Raw genomic sequence first — 18,272 nt, 5'->3', positions numbered from 1 at the left:
CGGCAATTGTATTAATGTCATCCATGGACACCAGTGAAGATCACAAATCATTGAAGAAAAAAGGATCAGCGCACTGTCTATTGGGTCTAGATGACCCAACTCCCAATGGTAAAGTGCCTAGGATAGCAAAAGGGTTACGATATTTCTGAGCCATACTGGACTTATTATAAAATTTTCCAACTTCATAACAAATCTGGAAATATTGCGTTTTGCTTTTTTTCCACACCCTAATGCAAAGATTGAATGCAGTGATTCTCCTTTTTTCCATCACTACAGACTTAGCTGTTTTTGACCCTCATGGCTTGCCATAGTTCAGACATTTCCTGAATTTACAGTTTTGGTAGTAACTAAACGTAAATGTCAAAACCCCTCTTCTGTTACTGTGAAGGAGAATATCCGATGAAAGAATTCATTACCTCACAGCAAGTTTTTATTTATACATCCAAAAACAAAAGATCAATTTTCTCACACTATATACAGATATTACGTACAGTGTTTGTACACTTATTACATAATTTGTACACAAGAAAAATATACATAAAAATGTAAACTTTTGTATACAAAAAATACCTTAGACAAATAAACAAGGACCAGATAACAAAAGGTGACTCGGTTAGCTCATCCTATCCTTAAAAACACTAATACAGTACATTCAATGAGTATAGGAATTTGTTAGCCATCTCTTAAGCAGTGACCTGTGCCTATGAGCCCTGTGAGCTTTTGTTCTTTGGGGGAGGGGGTTCAAACTGGTGCAGTGACTTACAGCAGTATTGCCTCATCTCAAACATCCCTTTCCAGTCTCTTCACTGTTTATTCCAATAGCGCTGCAGCAAGTAAGAAGCCCCGCCTCTTCCTGTGGAGCCATAGGTCTGCACTTCTGTTTTCTCCTTTGGGAGAAACAGAACCGGGCCTCCGAACAGCTGGAGATGGGCGGAGGGGGCATGCTTAGAGCTAGTAATGATGGCAGCTGTTCGTCAAATGTGAGTCCATCCAGACGGGGGTCAAAAAAAAAAAAAAAAAAGGCAAATCAAACATGGGGCATGTGAAACATCAGCAGCCTCTTCCACTCCTGTGCAAAACTAGATCCAAAAAGTCATACTGATCAGTGTAGCTTCCAAAATAAAACGAGAAACAGGTCAGTAACCATGATGTTTTCAGATAAAAACACTCTCACACACACACGGGTGCTGTGCCATGCCGTCTCCCAAGTCTTCTTTAATGGCTATCAAAAAAAAAAAAAACTCGTCCCACAGAATAATAATATTAAGGACAAAGAGAAACAACACACAAACAAACAAACAAACAAACAGTGATCCTTCCGACAATCACTTGATAGCCATTAAAAAAAACAGATCCATCCAACAAGACGCGGGTTCCACTGATTACATTGAAGAAGAAAAAAACAATTTCAACCCATCGCTACTCAAGAAATCACCAACAAACCCCAAGATAGAGACTTCTATTCTATATATCTAATATTCAACATCGTCTTATGATCTGTCTAATGTCTATCAAAAGCCATGGTTGTACTGCTGTGCGAGTTAGGAGGAGCCTCGCTTCCCTAAGTTAAAGACCCCAGATTTGCTTCATGTAGCTTAAAAAAACAATCACTTTAGAAGTGAGCTTAAAAAAGAGACAGTGCTTTACTTCAGACGTGCAAAAAAAAACAAAAAAACCCACCAGTTTATAGCATGAGTTAAAATATATACTTCCAAGCAACAGCTTAAGCCCCGCCTCCTCGGGTTGACTGAGCTTTTTTTAACATGTAAGCCACTGAGAAACCATTGTACGTGTGGAGCACAGAGCACCTTTGAGAGTAGACACTGAAAACATCCCTGCACTTGTGCCACCGCCGTCCTCACCGTAACACTGAAGCTCATTCTGCATTTCTAAGAAAAAAAACAAAATAAAAAAAACCAAAAGTCTGCTGGCGTGAGGAAGGGAGGGGGTCGGTCTGAGTGAAAAAAATCAGAGCGGCCAATAAGGGAGAGCGGCTGGTTTCAGCGTGTGATGACGCCTCACAATACTCTAGGATGGTGTGTTTATTGCTTTAAGAACGTAGATTTACCTTCAAGTGTCTACTAGGCTGCTCAGAGGGCCACAAGCAATGGTGAGGTCTGAGATTTTTGACGATAAATGAGCACTTACACCACATAGAATATAAAATTGGCTGTTTAAAAGTATTTTGGTAAATTCATACGGCTGAAATCTTGACTCTATATTATGATAACAGGTATACAGCTTTAAAACATTTATGGGGGAGGGGAGGAGGGGGGGTTACAAAAATGTCCCAACAGTTTGTGAAGCGGGTGGTGAAACGAACACTTTTTAAAAATCTGAGCAAGGCATGGTTCAGCTGACGTCTTTCCAATGATTCCAGGTTTCTATGATCTCTGAGGAACTGCGTGGTCTCGCTGGGGTCCCTCCGGGGATTTTCCACCACGCCGGCCAACACGCAGGGCTCCGAACAGGTGAGCTCGCTCCGACTGGGAAAAAGGGTGCGGAGGGGAAAACAAGTGGAAAATGTTGAGGAACGTTGTGCAAACTCATTGTCACATAGTGCACCGGAACCACGCTGCGCACACGGTCGGAGTCGGAGGCACGCTGCTGGATTGTTGGGTCCACGCTGCAACGCCTCGCCGTCCTCATTTGCTTTGTGTGAAGGGCGGTGTGGCGTTGTTGGCACTTGCAGCGGTGGCGCCAACGATGGAGAAGCCAGCAGGCGGCGCCGTGGAGCTATGGCTGGGCTGAACGTCTTTTGGGATGCCACTGTGGGAGGCCAGTTGATGGCCAAAGGCCGCGCTGAACTGAGGGAGCTGCTGCTTGGGCTGCGTGGAGGTCAGCAGGTCGTGCGAGGAGGATGGGAGTGAGGACGAAGGCGTGGGGGGGGCTGTTAGACCTGTCATGGCACTCTGGGGCATCGCTGAGAGGGCAGGCATGGGCTGCAGCGCCACAGAGTGGCTGGTTGCAGGGGGGGTGGACAGAGCAGTGGAGATGAGGCTGCCAAACTGGGTGGGATCGGTGAGGGGGAGGGGGAGGTTGTTCCACATTGACCGCGGGGGCCCCGGTACGCCGCTGAGAGGGACCTCCAGCAGAAGCGGGGCGTCTGTCTGGAAGGAGCCGGTATGGGGGGAAGAGATGTGGTCACTGGGGGGGGGCGACACGTGCTCCCCGCTGTAGTGACTGCCTTGCGGGGAGGAGGTGGAGGTTTCCGGTTTCGCCAGGACGTGGGATGCTTTTGTCCGAGAAAACGTTTGTTCCGTTAGCGAGGTCTGGGTGAGCAGGGAGGTGGTGGAGGGGGCGATGGCAGGGGAAGAGGAGGTAAGGCTGGAGCACATGGTCGGGGGGTGGTTGGGGGGTTGAGATGGCGGCGATGGGGGAAAGTGGTCGCCAGTCGACTGCAGGAGATTGTCCTCCAACTCGAGGGCGGTGAAGTTCTCGGCGGGGATGCGGCTGTGGAGCAGATCACCGATGCCTCCTTGCTGCACCGGCCCGGGGAACACAGGCATTGCTCTGTGGTCCACGCCTTCGGCCGCCGCCGCAAGATCTCCGATGGAGGTCAGGCACACCAGCGAGTCCGGGTAGGAGCCCATTGCCTGCAGAGCTCGTACCAACTCCTCTGCTTCCTCCGTGGTGGGCAGCAGCTCCCCGTTCTTACCTGCAAAGACATTTGCAAAGTTGATCCCAAAAAGAGCCAACATGTTTTTCCAAAACAGGCCGAGAAATGAACCTTCGAACAGATCAAAGTCCTGCAGGTCATCAGGTAGTCTCGGCAGCACGTCGGAGAAATCCTCGTGGTTTAGCTCGAGGTCATTTGGAATGTCTGTGATGTCATTGGTGATATCATCAGGAAGCTCGTCCGCACTCAGGTCCGGAGTTGAAGGACTCCTGCCGGAAACAGGACAGACAATGGTAAAAGAAGTAGAACACTTTGATGCTGTTGGGTGTCGCCCACCAGACTTCATGCACGCCGAGACGCAGACCTGACGCTGGTGTGCGAGGGCATCGCCAGACTCGACAAGGGCATTCCAAGGTTCTGGGGCAGCGCTGGGGGGATGGGCTTCTGGGGCCTCCGGGGCCCTCTCCTCCTCTTCTTTTTGTGTTTTTTGGTGAGTGCTGGCGGTTTGGTCTTTTTCCGTGGCTTTCGCTGTTGCTGCTGGTGTTGCACTCGCCGGTTTCCATCACCTCGGAGGAAGTTATCCTGCAGGCAGGGAGGGACAGGGATTCAAAACATGCACCCCATGAGACCTCTTATGGAGCTGCCGACAAAACTAACGGAAATTAGCAGAAAAATGCTTTTTAAAGTAACTGTAGTTGTGAAATCTGTCGATCAAAGACACACAAATGAAACGTTCAAGACAAAAGTGTTTGTTAAAAAAAAAAAAAAAGAAAATAGTCACCATCTTTTTGGCATGCTCTTCACAGAGGGGGGTCTGATGCGTGATGTCAAACACGGGTATGGAGCACTGCTGACCATCCGCAAACTTGGCTGTGCAGCTCGCAAAGAGCTGCTGGGAACGATTCGACAGAATATCTACAGATTGATGAAGGACATAACTCAACAGGTTGGATTAAAAAATGGGGTGAAGAGTAAAAAAAAAGAGGCTTTTTTTTTTGTAAATGGTGGAAAAGATACGCTGAAAGCAGTGTTGAGTGAAGGGCAGAGCTCTGTTGCTGCAGGTGTGGCCTTTGGTGTTGCCGGTGCAAGTCCCTGGATCTGAGCTCTGCCGCTTCGTTGGAGACAGACTGAAAACATGAAGAAGATCCAGACGTGAACACGCTACTCTTTTACATTTCAGACTCACATTTCAATAAAGACATATTGCACTCAGGTAGGGATTGGTACTGAAACTCGGTGCTGGTACAACTGGACTTCTGCGTGTCATATTGGACACGTCAATTACTTAAATTCAATTCATTTTCCCTTTCCAGCGATTGTGGGCAGGCTCATATAAGAATGGGTGAGGCCATGAGGGAGGGCGGAGATTCGGTCAAAATGTTGAAGGTGAAGCGAGCAAAAGTTTGGCTGAACTTCCCGGAAAAAGATTCTAATTCAGCGACTTGATGGAGAAGAGTCAGCTTCCTTGCCGGCTGCTAAAGAATATTTCACATTTGTTTCAACTGCTTCCTGAATCACTATAACTCAAGTTTGTGCCCCTGAATGGAGAAATGGCATCAGCTGACTCAGAAGCAGCCGCAAAATATCTCGAAACGCTGTAGAAGATAATCGCGGAGAGTAATTATCATCCGGAGCAGATGATTAATACGGATGAAACCGGCCTCTTCTGAAAGAAGCCTTAAAACTCTTGGTTTTAAGGCAGAGAGACATGTGACAGTCCTAATGTGTGTCATCAAGTACACTCTGGTACAGTCTATTGCTCTGAATTAAAAAAAATAAAATTTCTGTTTTTGTCTACGTTAATGTATTTTGGCCAAAAACGGCATAATTATAATCAAAAAGACCACTGGGAATGCTTCTGCAATAGGACAAAAGATGTTCGGAGTAGGTCTTTCTATAAAGCATCCTAGGCACATTCAAGCGCTCTCCTTCATCCTGTGACATCACTTCATCATACTTACATTCTTTAGGAAAAATTGTTGGTTTTTTTGAGTTTTGAAGCACCGGTTCAAGCCCCATATAGGTACCAAAACGGTTTCAAAAGTTCCAGTTCAGCACTGGATAAAAACAGTATCCATCCCTACTCTGAGGTGATTGGGACAGATGTTGGCATACCATGTAGAGGTTTGAGATCCACCGTTCAACTCCTGCATCAGCTGCCCCGCACAGTCCGGGTTGCTGCTGGCGGCGTGCAGCAGGGCTTTGCGAAAGACGTAACGGTATCTCTTCTGGCGAATGCGCACCCTCTCCTGCCGGCACATGTGCTTGTATTTCTCCTGGAGGTACGAGCAAAGCCGCAGGAGTCGCGTTCTCCGCGAGCACCCGCCGTCTTCATCCAACCTGCGCAGGAAGAACACAGCGGCCGTCATGATGAGAAATGGGGATTTCATGTCAAACCCATTATGCATATTGATACAAACCCGTTTGGCGGCCTGAACACCTGAGAAGGAGTGAATCCCTCTGCTTCTTCGATGTCATCATCTCCACTGTCCTCCGACCAGTCCAACCCTGGAAAACAGCTTGTTAGAGTCGCTCCTCCATCTCATCCTTGAATACATGTCCAAGTTCTAAAGGTATGAAGAGATTTTTTTTTTAGAATTCACCGAGATGAGGAAAGAGGTCTCCATGCTCTCGATGTCTCTTGGCACAGATCTGCACCAGGTGTTGCAGCCTGACCAGGCAGCTGACCGGAGGTGTGAAGGCCTTTGGACGCATGACGACCACATGCTGCTGATTGTTGCTGCCGTCATCCTTGCAGTTGGGCAACTGTGTTGCGGTGAAAGGCGTTTTCCTGCCGAGCGATGGTCCGGCGTGTTGCCCTGGACTGGGCGCTGCGTTCGCAGGCACCCCTGGAGGCAGAAAGTTGACCGTCTGAGGTGGTGGTGGATTGCATAATAAACCCTGCTGCTGCCCTGGGAAGGTGAAGGAAGTTGCGCTGGAGTGCTGACACTGCTGGAGAAGACCTGGTTGATGCCTCGGGAGATGAGTGTTGAGAGGGGACGAGGGTTGCGCCCGGGGGATGGGGGAGGGAGTAAAGTGCTCAGGAGGTGGCTGGAAATTGGCGTCTTGACAGAGTTTCTGATTGTGCATCAGCCGACTCTGTAGTTTTTTCTTCAAAGCACTGCCCTTTCGAGCAGGGCCCACTTCGTCCCCATCTGTATCATCCTCGTAAAAGGCAAAAGGGTCCAGTAACTCCCCGTCGGGGAGGGGTAACAGACGTGCACAGGGGGGAGATGGTGGAAGGTCCTCAATGCCATTGGGAGCTTTCAGAACTAAAGAGGGAACAGTTATGTTTAGAGCTACTGACTCCAAGTGCGCTCGAGGGCGCATCTCCTCCAAAGCATCGTGCTTCTTTTTCCGCTCCTTCTTCGGTATAAAGCCAAGAACCTGCAGGTGGCTATTGCAGTACCTGAAAAAGATGGAGACACCATAAGATGAAAGTGCAAAGTTGTATAAGTTCAACTTAGTGCTGTTTACACACAAACCTGCGATCCTCAGACTTTGGGATGGGGTTGGTACACCGCTGGCTGTTGTACTTTGCCACATATTCACACTGCTTGAAGGGAGCCGTCTTGTCCTCCAGAACATGGCGGATGCAGAACGCGTACCCATTTAGTCTGCGCTGTTTGCACAGCTTCGGACTATATGAGCACAACGGCTTATTGTCCACCTCTGAGAAGTGTATGTGTTTGCCTTCATACATCACGTGACTCTTGTCCTTGACATCAGCTGATGGGATAGAGATTACATTTAAAAACTTTTCAACTTCACTTTATCAAAGTAACCAAGACTAATCACATAAAGCTAAAAAAAACATTTTTATTCTCTGTAAACATGCAAAAAAATGTATTACCCTGCAAAAGGACATTCATTGGCTGAATGAACTGAAACCACAACAAATTTACTTTACCTATTCTAAAACGTAAAAACCTGGCTGCTAATGAAGAAAATAAATTTTTATTTTGAAAATTAATTACGATTCAATTGATAAGTATGTAGCAACAACATGTGACATTAAGTTAATATTTCACAAACTTGAAAAGAAAACCAGTGTGCTGTTTGGTCCAATAACAGAAAACTTGTGTGTAATTATAAACCAGGTTAACACAGCATTGCTAAAAAGTCACACTTATGGCTTATTGCGTTATTGATGCTCTTTTTAATTAAACTCCACAGGAAGCCAGAAATCCATGAACAGCACCAAAACGCGGTGAATTGTGAGCATTTTGCGTTTGACTTTTTGGTTTTAAGTTTCACAGAAAGGAGATGAGTATACGAAGGGACACATTGGGAATGTGTAGTTTAAATAAGCATTTGTAATTTAGATAACTTTAGGAGGGAACGGGTCATGAAGTAAACTAACGTGGGCTACCGATGACCACATCTGGTTTCCGGGGAGCTAGCCAGCTAGCGTAGCTCTAAGACCAAAAGACAGCTGTGAAAGTTCTTACTATAACAAACTAGACAAATATACGTCCAGCAGGCGTCATTGTATTTATGTAAAGAGTATATGTGCAATAGGTTTAGTAAGTTAAACAAACGATCTCGTGGGTGAAAAAAACAAAAAGTCCTATTTGCTAATTAGCTAGCAAAGCTAAAAACACAAATTGGTAGGCGGTAGCTAACCAGGAAACGGAAATATCAGCGAATGGTAACACTATAAAAGGTGTAGTTCCCGTTTAGTTTTACATTGATAAATGCAAAATTAGTCATAAAATAAAAAAAATAAAAGGTATATTTAGTTCGATTCAACTTTTATAATATTATGGTCAAATACTTTCAAACAAAGGGTATACATTCGAGGCTTCAGGCCTATTTCCTAAGGCCTTCGCACTAATCGATATGAATTCCGAGTACCATGGGTACAGTTAGGCATTATCGGGATATAAAAGATAGAAGTGCCACGAATGAGTATTTATTACCAGGCACTCATGATACTGTAGAAGTATGTATGGCTGTAAGATAAATAATGCATAGGGCGGCCTATAAACTTAGCAGGGGCGGCGGTCTCCAGTAAATGCGCCTACCGACCGAAGCCCGCGGAGAGCGCTCCGCTCAGAAATCAAGGCCGGGGCTGTGAACTACTTCGCTTACCTTGAATTGGTATAGGCTGCCAAAGGTATTCGCTCCAGACAGACCGCTGAAATGTCTAACAGAATCAGCTAGGCTATTTGCGCATCGATCGTCCAGATAGGTTGTTAGCGATGGTCTTCATCGAGTTGGATTTCTCTTGAAAATAACGGTGAATGTAAAAATAGACTATCCACAGCGAATACAAGCAGTAGGTAGGCTGCCTAGGATTTTTGTTGGGTCCAAGGCAGACTCATCACAGCACCACTACAGGCACTGCGGGGACATGACAACAATCCGCTCAACAACAACAACCTCTCCTACCATATTGGAAACTCAACTTTGTTAAAATATCTTTTGTGTGCCGGGATCCTGTAAATAACTGATCGGGACGCATGTTACAGTTTTTGTGAAGGACTGTGCAGTTTCAGATGTGCACGCTGAAAACTGACAAATTAAGGCAGATTGATGTTAAAGAGTGTAAAAATCCACCTGGAGCACGACTGTCATCCACATGATGTGTTATCAGCCCTGCTGCCACACACACTGACTGCTGCGTGCTGTTCACTGACAGGGCAGCCCGTGTCAAACAAAAAACCAGACGAGCGCAAATCCTGTCTGAAAAGTTTGGTCAAGTTATATCACCGAAAACACAAGAAACAATTAGAATTTTATTTTGAAAAGAAGAAGAACAAAAAAAAGAAGAGTTCATTTCACAAAAATATCTCACATTTAAAAAAACTGTTCCTTAAATATAAACTTTGATCTCATTCTAAAATAAATATACTTTAATGTAGGAACTTTAACAGAAAGACAAAATATTTCTAACTTTAAGAAGTTAGAAAAGTCATAACTATCTAGCTTTAAAAGTTAAATCTGTCTGTATGGCAAATCTAATGTGACAATTTTTTATACTATTATAATGTTTTATTCCTACACTTAAAATATATGAATAATCAAAGATAATTAATTAATACTTAACATAAGCGTGTAAATATCTGATTTGTGCACACTTTTTTTTCTTTCAGCAATAAGATGTCCTTTTATCTTGAGCACATGGCTGGCTCAATCCCAGCCTGTGCTCCTTCTGTAACAGCTCTAACACATTGGCCATGGTCTGGGAGGCTCTGCTTACAGGATCTATAGATAAAACACACGACAGGAACGATTGAAAAGAGGCAGAACTGTAAATATGTAAAATGAAGAAATCCATATTTATATACAAAGCATTGATGAATACACATTGAAGTAGTTCATAATCAGTGTGCAGTGTTGCATTGAGAATAACCCTCCTTATGGTGAGTTGGGTTACTACACCTTCACATAAATTATGAGAAATACATCAAATTTATTTTTTATTTTTTTGGAAAAGAAAGTGCATACACAAATATTTGTGCCATCAAAAACTAAGGTCAGTCATCTGTCCTTAGAGCAAAATATGAGTTTCATCCCATGACTTGTAAAATAATCATTTACTAGATATTATTATGATGATAGGAAATTATTTTTTGTAAACAGGTTGTAAATAGATGATTTTAAACAATTCGTTTGGTTAGCTCTGTACTAAATCCAAATGCTTACTCTGACACTCATTGTTTGAGACTTTTCTTTAAAGATTTGAACTCCCCCATGATTTTTTTATCGATTGTAAAAGCGTTCCCAGTGGTCTTTTAATTATGATCATGCCATTTTTAGCCAAATATAAAAAATCTGTGTTGTTTTCTAGAACATAGTTTCCACACAGAGCGGCAGTAGTTCATTGCAATTTCTTGAGTTGTGGACAGGACCATTGGCATGGAGCAACCCCCACCCCCAATTCCTCTCCCTGTTGCAGATAACTTTCTGTTTACCCTCTCTGCTAGCTTACAGTCCCTCACAACCCCAACCTAACATTATCCATACAATAAAAATGGCCACATTGGAGTTGTTCAGCCATGCACAGCTCAGACGAGGAAAGCAGAGACGTATATAGATCTATTTGTCTACAAGTGCATGCATTAGAATGGAGCGGGGCAGGGAACCTGTGGCCCTCCCTTCGTATTTTCAACGTCACAATTAAGCTCATACAGAATATGTCCTCCATCATCAGAAAAACGCCAAAAGAACATGTTAAAAACACCCAAAACTTAATTTTTATTGGAGTGTGTCTATAAAGAAAAATGTTGAAACTGAATGTTAAAAAATGTGATAAATTAGAAGTATCAATGAAAAGTCAAGACCTCTAATTCTCCGTTTGGATCACTGATAAACCCACCTGTCATATAGAAGTCTCTCACGGTAAGCTGTGGAGGAACAATAGGTTCTGTTAGGAGAGCCTAGTTGACTGAAACAGATGGGGGGCAGGCGGACAATAACATAAAGTATGACAGACTGAGAAATTCACAGAACGCATCCAGCTGTGCTTGACTTCTCAGCCTGTTGAAGTGCAGGTAAAGTGTAGGTAAGGTACATGCTAACGTTAAACAGCTCAGCAACCTGTTTAGCACAGTTGGCTTCCACAATGTTGTCATTTCCAACCAAATTTGGGGAAACTTCTGCCAGTCGGTTCCGCACCTCATCCAGAGAGTCTTATGGTAGTTTCACTCCTGCAAGCTTAATTAGAAATGTACAACAAGTTCAAGCCTTCTATTTTGTTGAACGTAACATGCCGACACTGTTTTCTAGTGAAACTCAGAAATGGCTCTGATGATCCTCCAGTCCTCCCTGGCCAAGCCTTAAGGAGTCACAGCAACTCTGGTCTACTGCGCCCGGCCCTCTGTGTTCACGTAGGTGCCGCATTTTTCAGTATAAGCAGCGCCGGGGAGAATTATGTCCGCTATTGGGGCCCCCACGTCGCCATGGTGACCTGGGTAATTGTAAGTAAAGTATTGAAATGTTGATGCTGTGGATTCCTCCTGCTGCTGAAGTGGAAAGATTGACTTCAACTGTTGCTCCACCTAACTCTGATCTCATTTCAGTTTTAGTTGAGTCATGGAGAAAAAGCTTCACCCATTTTTCACATCTTTGAAATCGTTTATTGGCCTTCTCCACTGAGGGAATTTTCCTGGGTTTGAGACACCACTCTGTATGTCCCCAGCTAAAGGTAGTCTATTTAAGTGTACTACCAATATACTTAGTATTTACATAAAAATGAGTCAGTATACTTGAAGTTTCCTTTTTTATAGCACGGTCCGGGTGAATACTCAATTCTGATTGGCTGCTGGATGTGGATTAAAAAGTGATAATCCACAGAGAAAATGCACACCTACAAAAGAAGTTCCGGTCACATAACTCCAATGTTTTATATCACTGCGCTGGACTAAATGCTAGTTAATTACCAGAGAAAATAAATTTTGTTCAACCTTTTTTTTTTTTAAATCCACCAAAAACTACAATTCCCAGAGCCCCGCCCCTTCACATTTGGTATCATTAAAAAGCTCCAAATGTTCTTGGTAGATACTAAAAGGAGTTCACTCAGTAGTATGTGATGGTTTGAAGATATTCTGGTTTAGAAATGTCCTCTATAGAGGACACATTTGCATTACTGAGGAGGATTATTTAAATTTTGCAAACTTAAAATGTTCCAAATTAGTCTGAAGAAATTTTCAGTTAGTATACGTCCTACACTACAGTGTAGACTTGCTATACTTTCACTCATATACTTGATAAAACAAACTGCGCGTGTACTACTTTTTGCTAAGGGTGTGCAGAACCGGACGTGTTGGAATCAGTACCTATTGGAGACAACAGACTGACCAGATACAAAAAAAAAGAAAAAAAGTTGACCTTAATATATAACCAAGATGTCATCTGGGAAATCCTGTCGGGTAACGCAGCCAGAATCAGCCCCGAGCAGGAACAAAACTTTGGGTGGGTTCTCCCTGATAATCTTCACCCCTGGCTTGTACCCAAGATCAAGTGCTGCCACCTGACTGGCCACCCTGATCACAAAGGCAAATAGCATGTTTTACTCTGAAATCCCTTCTGAACCTCATGCTGGTGCTGACATTTCTGGAAACGCATCACCTGTGAAGCACGTTGACAATCTTCCACGTGTCTTCTACGTGAGCGTTCTGAGCGATGCTGGACACGGCAGCCATTACTGCAGCCCCATACTCCCTCTGCAGGCAGCTGCTGCCAACTACAACAACAGGGTGCTTCGCTTCGGCCACAGCCTGTAACAGGTTGGACATTGTTAGAGAAACATTCTAGATCACGGAAAATGTTAACTCAGACTGAACTGTCACCTGGTTCCTGAAGCAATTTCTTGTAGAACTTTTGGAGATTCTCCCAGATGATCATACGTGTAACTGAGGTCCACTGGCTTTCCCACCAGAGCCACATGTAAATCATTGTGCAGCCAGCTGCAGCAGTTTACACTAAAACAACATTTTTTCACTTTCTTTTTCTCATTTTTGTCACTGATATCACATTTAAAGAAACTTTTTTTCACCTTTTTCGGATGAAAAGAAGAGCCTCATTGCGCGGGTTAGTGCACACCAGCAACAGCAGGTCAGCTTCCTCAATCCCAGCAATACCAGTGTTAAGAAGATAGCAGCGACATCCCGTCCTTCAGCTCCTTGCAACTTTCAAAACATGTCATTCAATAAAGCTGCATCAAAAACCACATTCTTTTATTTTTTCATGTTGAAAACCGCTTACTGCTCCAGCCACTTGTGCAAGCACATCCTCCCAGGACGCAGGCACCAACTGCCCTGAGTCATCCTTCACCAACGGCTGAGTCAGCCTCTGCCGCTTCAGCCCATCATAGGCAAACCTGTCACAGGAGATTGAAATATGAGGCAGACAGACGCAGGAGCCCGTAAACCTAACTGCGATGTGACAAGGAGCGGACCTGGTTTTGTCCGAGATCCACTCCTCGCTGATGTCCTCGCTAAGGCGAGGCTGAACTCTCATGACCTCTCCGCCCCACGTGCTCAACACGATGTTGCTGCCCACAGCATCCAGAACGTCAATGGATTCAGTCTTCCTGTTAGGAGTGATTAGAAACAGAATAGTTAGAAACTCCCTTTTACACTAACTTTTACTTTTATTACACTGATGGTTTAAACTTGATTCACTATGTATTATCATCTCAAAATTATATTACAGAGCACAACCAAGACTATTGTCTCGTAACATTCCTCCATTATCCTCCCCGTTTATCTTTCTGTGTCCTGGTGTATGCGGTCTGGCAAATGTCTGTGATAACCTCAGAGAGATCTGACACTTTAAGCTCTCTGACCTTCGAACATCTAGCCTGCAACAACTTGGGGGTGGGTTTTTCACACCATGAACCATCGGATGAGGTTCTGAATATGCAAATGCAAGGTATATATACCAAGCCTATTTCTGAGTTCCTTTGTTCGGACTCTGATGCAACAACCCTGTTCATCTGTCTGTAAAGGCCTGTTCACACCGGGACGAATTTCGCCGGCGATTTTCGCCGACGTTTAACGCCTCGTGACTAAACAAAGGGCACCAATGAGAGTGTGCACACCGAGGCGAAAAAACGCCACGCGCCAAAGCGTCGAAAAAAAAAAACGCCTCGGGTTCGTTTTTTTTTTTAGACGCGTCGCGTCGAAATCTATTCGACCAATGAGAATGGCGCTTTTGCACACGTGCCTGGAGCTTCTGAAGTTACAGTAAAACACAACTTGGGGGCGCTCAAACACAAAACTGCCTTGCTGAGCACACATACCAGCGAAGAAGTTAGACGCCAAGTAGCGTCTACACTGCCGCGAAGAAATAATGACGGACATTCTTAAATATCCCCTTACCAAGTACCAGTTGGAGCTACTGATGCTTGAAATATTCATGTTTTCTTTGTATGATTTTGACAAGCGCGTAAATACTTGCTCTCTTCTTCTGAGTGAAAAGCGACTTTAAGAATCGTAAAGTTGCGCAGTGCCACCTTGTGTACAGGAGTATTTCTGTTTACATTAAGCGCCATCTAATGTCAGGGAATGAAATTGCATGTTCGCTCGGCTCATCGTCAGCGAAAATCGCCTGGGTGTGAACACAAAAGACGTGGCGAAAAACGCTGGCGAATAACGCCTGGCGAATATTCGTCCCGGTGTGTACGGGCCTTAACCCTGCGTACAAATTTGTGCTCTTTGTGCGGAGTAAACCTACAAAAAGATAAGTAGCTGTTTCTGAGTCATTGTTCATTTATTACTGTGTGCAAGAAACTGACGGGGTACGAACTAATTTTTAATACAGTCCTTTCTAGAGAATCCAGTTTCTTCACACTTCCCGAAGACAAAAGAAAACAACGATCATAAAATGTTTCTGGTTTTAAGTCCCACTCCGATTTTCGATTTTTCAAAGTGTTCCCAGTGGTCTTTTAATTATGATTACGTTGTTTTCAGCCAAAATTAAAAAAGACCTGTGTCGTTTTCTAACTCATAGTTTCTGCAGAGCCGCAGGAGTTCATTCAAAATATGCTTCTGAGTTGTGGGCGGGGACTGTTGGCGCAGAACAACCACACAACCCTTTCCCATCACCCATAAATGAGAGCTCTCAGTTTCCATGCCATCTTCCTAGCTCACAGCCCCTCACACCTGCAACCTATCATTGCATGTGCAACAAAAATGGTAAGCAATATTGGAGCTATCCAGCCGTACAGTTGTGAGCCAGATGCCAGCTCAGAAGAGGAAAACAAAGACGTATGTGAATCTAGCCATCTACAAGTCACAAAAAAGCTCTTTTTCCCGATTCACAATGATTTGAATAAAGAAAAATACTAAAAAATGCAATTTGAAACCTAGTTTTCTATATTTATGTCCTCCATCATCAGGAAAATGCCACAGTAACATGATAAAAACACCAAAAACAACATTTTCATTGGAGTGGGTCTTTAATGTGCTGTAAACAATTATAGAGGGAAACCTGGTCTCCCATGGGCGAGCCGTGAAAGCGTATGGCTTTGATGTCAGGGCTCCAACTGGGCCTATATCGATAAGGTTAACAGACAACGCGGACATGATCATCTTCTCCACGTGGGTGCCAATCTGCAAGTCGTTGCCCTTCCCAGTGGTGCCAAGATCCTCCACGCCTGCAATCTCACTGGCAAAACTGCAGAAAGCAAGAATTCCGCCTACAGAGTCACACAACGCTACAGCAACTTGGTTAAGACTCAACGTGGCCCAACCGCACACAGCGGGTGCACTGTATACAGCGAGTCATGATGTTTTTGACGAGAGGGCTGATGTTTTTGTCTTCCACAGCTCTTTTACCCTCTGTGAAGCGGCCAAACTGCATGGACCGGTCTTTCACATAAACACAGACTAAACCTCAGAACCGAGTCCGTCTAAACAAAAACTAAAAAGCCTGTCTTTGATTTACCTGTAGATCGCATTCACCCCCTCGGTCGCAAATTGGACAATCTAAAGGATGATTAGCCAGGAGGAACTCCATGACACCGTCTTTGTAAAAAAAAAAAAAAAAAAAAAAGAAACATTTAATTTGACAGAAAATACATTTTATAGCTCAACTAAAAGCATCAAACATTTTGTGCTACATAAAATGGTGCTTATGATTTTTAAAATGATCAAACCTTCCTGGTTTTGTCAGGATTGGTTAAAATGTTCCAGCCTTTCATAACAGGCATTGCACAAGCAGCAACTGGCTAGAAAGCAAACCAGACCCCCTTTTTTATTTTGACAATGCATGGCATTCTGGACAGGAGGAGGAAAAAAAAATAACCTACCTTTGGAACTTGCTCCACAAGACACATCCAACAGTTTCCTGCAACTGACAAGCGTCCAGCAACTGCCTTTTCACACGCCTGTGATGGAGTTGAATCAAATATCAACTACCTGAGATGTACATAAAACGTACCGTCTTAGAGGGTACCATGAAATTCCTCCGTTACCTGCAACACAGTAGTTCCTGGCTCCACCATGACAGGCTTTCCATCCACAAACACCTCCAGGAGGTTCCTGGCAGCTGCTGCTGCCGTTGCAGTGCGAGCTGCAGAGAATCAGACACAGGATCCCTTTTTATTTTAATATTTTACACTGGTATCACTTCAGTCCTTCTAATCCAGGAGTCTGCAATCTGAGGCTCTGGAGCTACATCTACTCTGTTAGGTTTTTATTGTGACTTTCTTTGGCTTTGAATAAAAAAGCAAACTATTTGAATAAAATATGGGTTTGTGGTTTTGGTTGATTAAGTTTTGCCATTTTTGATTAGAGTATAAAATATGTTAATGAAAGTTTAATCTACTGTCCATTCATCCATAATGACAGAAAATGCCATGCTTGACTTGCTTTTTTACTTTTATTGAATTTAATAAAACTGCTGAAGCAGGAGGATCTTATTTGATACAGGATGTGTTTTATTTTGAAAGGAACTTGGATGGGCTGCTGTCAAAATAAAATAAATTAAAGTTGTTATTTGTGTAAAAATATAGTAGTATAATTTAGATAAATTAAATTAATGACTTAATACCCACAAAAAAAGTCTGTATACCTAAACATAAAGTGGGACATTGTGAATTTGGGTAAGAAACTGGACCAAATCTGGCTCTGCAGACCCTTCTAATCCAAGAGGCGGCACAAGCCCTAACCGGTTCATTTTAGGCTGCAACAGCCTGGTATCCAAAGTGAAAGCTTTCAAACCTGTAATCCTGCATTTAATCCATCAAGTAGAACAAAGTAAGGATGGCAAAGCAGCACCTAAAACCTTCCAACTTCGCCAGAGTAAAGCACAGTTGTTGTTAATAAAAACACAGACACCCCCTACCTCCACTACTATGAGATGCAGACAAACCCAAACCCCCTCCGGCGACAGCCACTGGAAAAAGACTGCGCCCCGCAACAGGGAAACGCAACATACTGAAAACGCAACAGCATCAGCCGTTAGCAACAAGAAACATGCACGCGGGAGAAAACAACAAATGCTAAAAAACCGTGAGCTGAATGACCCACGCGGCTAACAACAGAAGTAGCTAGCTCATATGGTTTCCAAAATGAGATAATAATAGAGATATTATGGTTCTGCAGTAAAATATTCTTTACTTTAAATTAAAAACCGTTACAACCTTAGCTAGCGATAAATAAAAAGCTAGTTTATAGATGATCCAAACTGCCTTTACATTTATTTGAAGTGGTTTTCTTACCTAACCAGAGTTCTCGGAGTGTTTACAACGCAGATTGTGCAGTCTTCCTATTCTGCTGCGTCACGGATTACCTTAATCCGAATTGGAGGTACACGTTCCCATTTACATTTTAACAGTGTAGTAAAAGGATTTAAACTGAAAACGTTTCTTTAGGCTTAATACAATACAATAAAATAATTTATCCCTGCACGCATATTTCTTGGAGCTAGACAATCTTTTAATACAAAATAATCATAACTCTTTACATCAAGATCCAATAACTTTTGTCCCTCCCAAAAAACGGAATCAATGCGACTTCAATTCACGAGTTCAGAACTCCATTAAATATTATTTTTTTAAAATACACTTTCTATTTAATGCCATTTTTGGGGATGATGAAAAGCTGTCTTTGTATAAGTAGAGATAAAAGTGGAATTCATTTGATAAATTCTCACATTAAAAAGCTTAAAGAATTATTTTAAGAGACATCAGTTCATGGAT

At 43.5% G+C, this 18,272-nt stretch overlaps 3 protein-coding genes across 4 annotated transcripts; all 3 read right to left on the bottom strand.

Moving 5' to 3' along the window:
- Window positions 1-412: 412 nt before the first annotated feature.
- Window positions 413-9,308, bottom strand: ino80da (INO80 complex subunit Da). 2 transcript variants are annotated; one of them, XM_023950502.2, is made up of 10 exons: window positions 9,182-9,308; window positions 7,105-7,348; window positions 6,223-7,028; window positions 6,040-6,127; window positions 5,735-5,959; window positions 4,637-4,746; window positions 4,401-4,534; window positions 3,984-4,201; window positions 3,731-3,888; window positions 413-3,658 (listed from the first exon to the last, which is right to left on the bottom strand). In XM_023950502.2, exons 2-10 carry the CDS (start codon window positions 7,320-7,322, stop codon window positions 2,646-2,648), a joined length of 2,970 nt encoding a protein of 989 aa, XP_023806270.1. In that variant the 5' UTR covers window positions 7,323-7,348; window positions 9,182-9,308; the 3' UTR covers window positions 413-2,645. The 2 variants fall into 2 exon arrangements, with proteins under 2 accessions (XP_023806270.1, XP_011488114.2); XM_011489812.4 differs by having other exon boundaries at window positions 8,714-9,228.
- A 39-nt stretch (window positions 9,309-9,347) lies between these two features.
- On the bottom strand, window positions 9,348-15,931 carry LOC101164519 (NADH-ubiquinone oxidoreductase 75 kDa subunit, mitochondrial). Its single transcript, XM_078940224.1, has 9 exons — window positions 15,822-15,931; window positions 15,560-15,745; window positions 13,524-13,658; window positions 13,331-13,445; window positions 13,122-13,254; window positions 12,916-13,047; window positions 12,695-12,843; window positions 10,944-12,609; window positions 9,348-9,829 (listed from the first exon to the last, which is right to left on the bottom strand). The coding sequence occupies exons 1-6, from the start codon at window positions 15,929-15,931 to the stop codon at window positions 13,043-13,045; spliced, it is 684 nt and encodes a 227-aa protein (XP_078796350.1). The 3' UTR covers window positions 9,348-9,829; window positions 10,944-12,609; window positions 12,695-12,843; window positions 12,916-13,042.
- Window positions 15,509-17,933, bottom strand: LOC144988799 (NADH-ubiquinone oxidoreductase 75 kDa subunit, mitochondrial-like). Its single transcript, XM_078939752.1, has 7 exons — window positions 17,793-17,933; window positions 17,417-17,508; window positions 16,545-16,642; window positions 16,380-16,457; window positions 16,227-16,298; window positions 16,016-16,095; window positions 15,509-15,745 (listed from the first exon to the last, which is right to left on the bottom strand). Exons 2-6 carry the CDS (start codon window positions 17,505-17,507, stop codon window positions 16,057-16,059), a joined length of 378 nt encoding a protein of 125 aa, XP_078795878.1. The 5' UTR covers window position 17,508; window positions 17,793-17,933; the 3' UTR covers window positions 15,509-15,745; window positions 16,016-16,056.
- Window positions 17,934-18,272: the final 339 nt, after the last annotated feature.

Source organism: Oryzias latipes, chromosome 21 (genome assembly GCF_053564925.1).
Source record: "Oryzias latipes strain Hd-rR chromosome 21, Olatipes_Hd-rR_3.1".
Classification (NCBI taxonomy): Eukaryota; Metazoa; Chordata; class Actinopteri; order Beloniformes; family Adrianichthyidae; genus Oryzias; species Oryzias latipes.
This window is presented reverse-complemented; position numbering and strand designations above follow the sequence as displayed.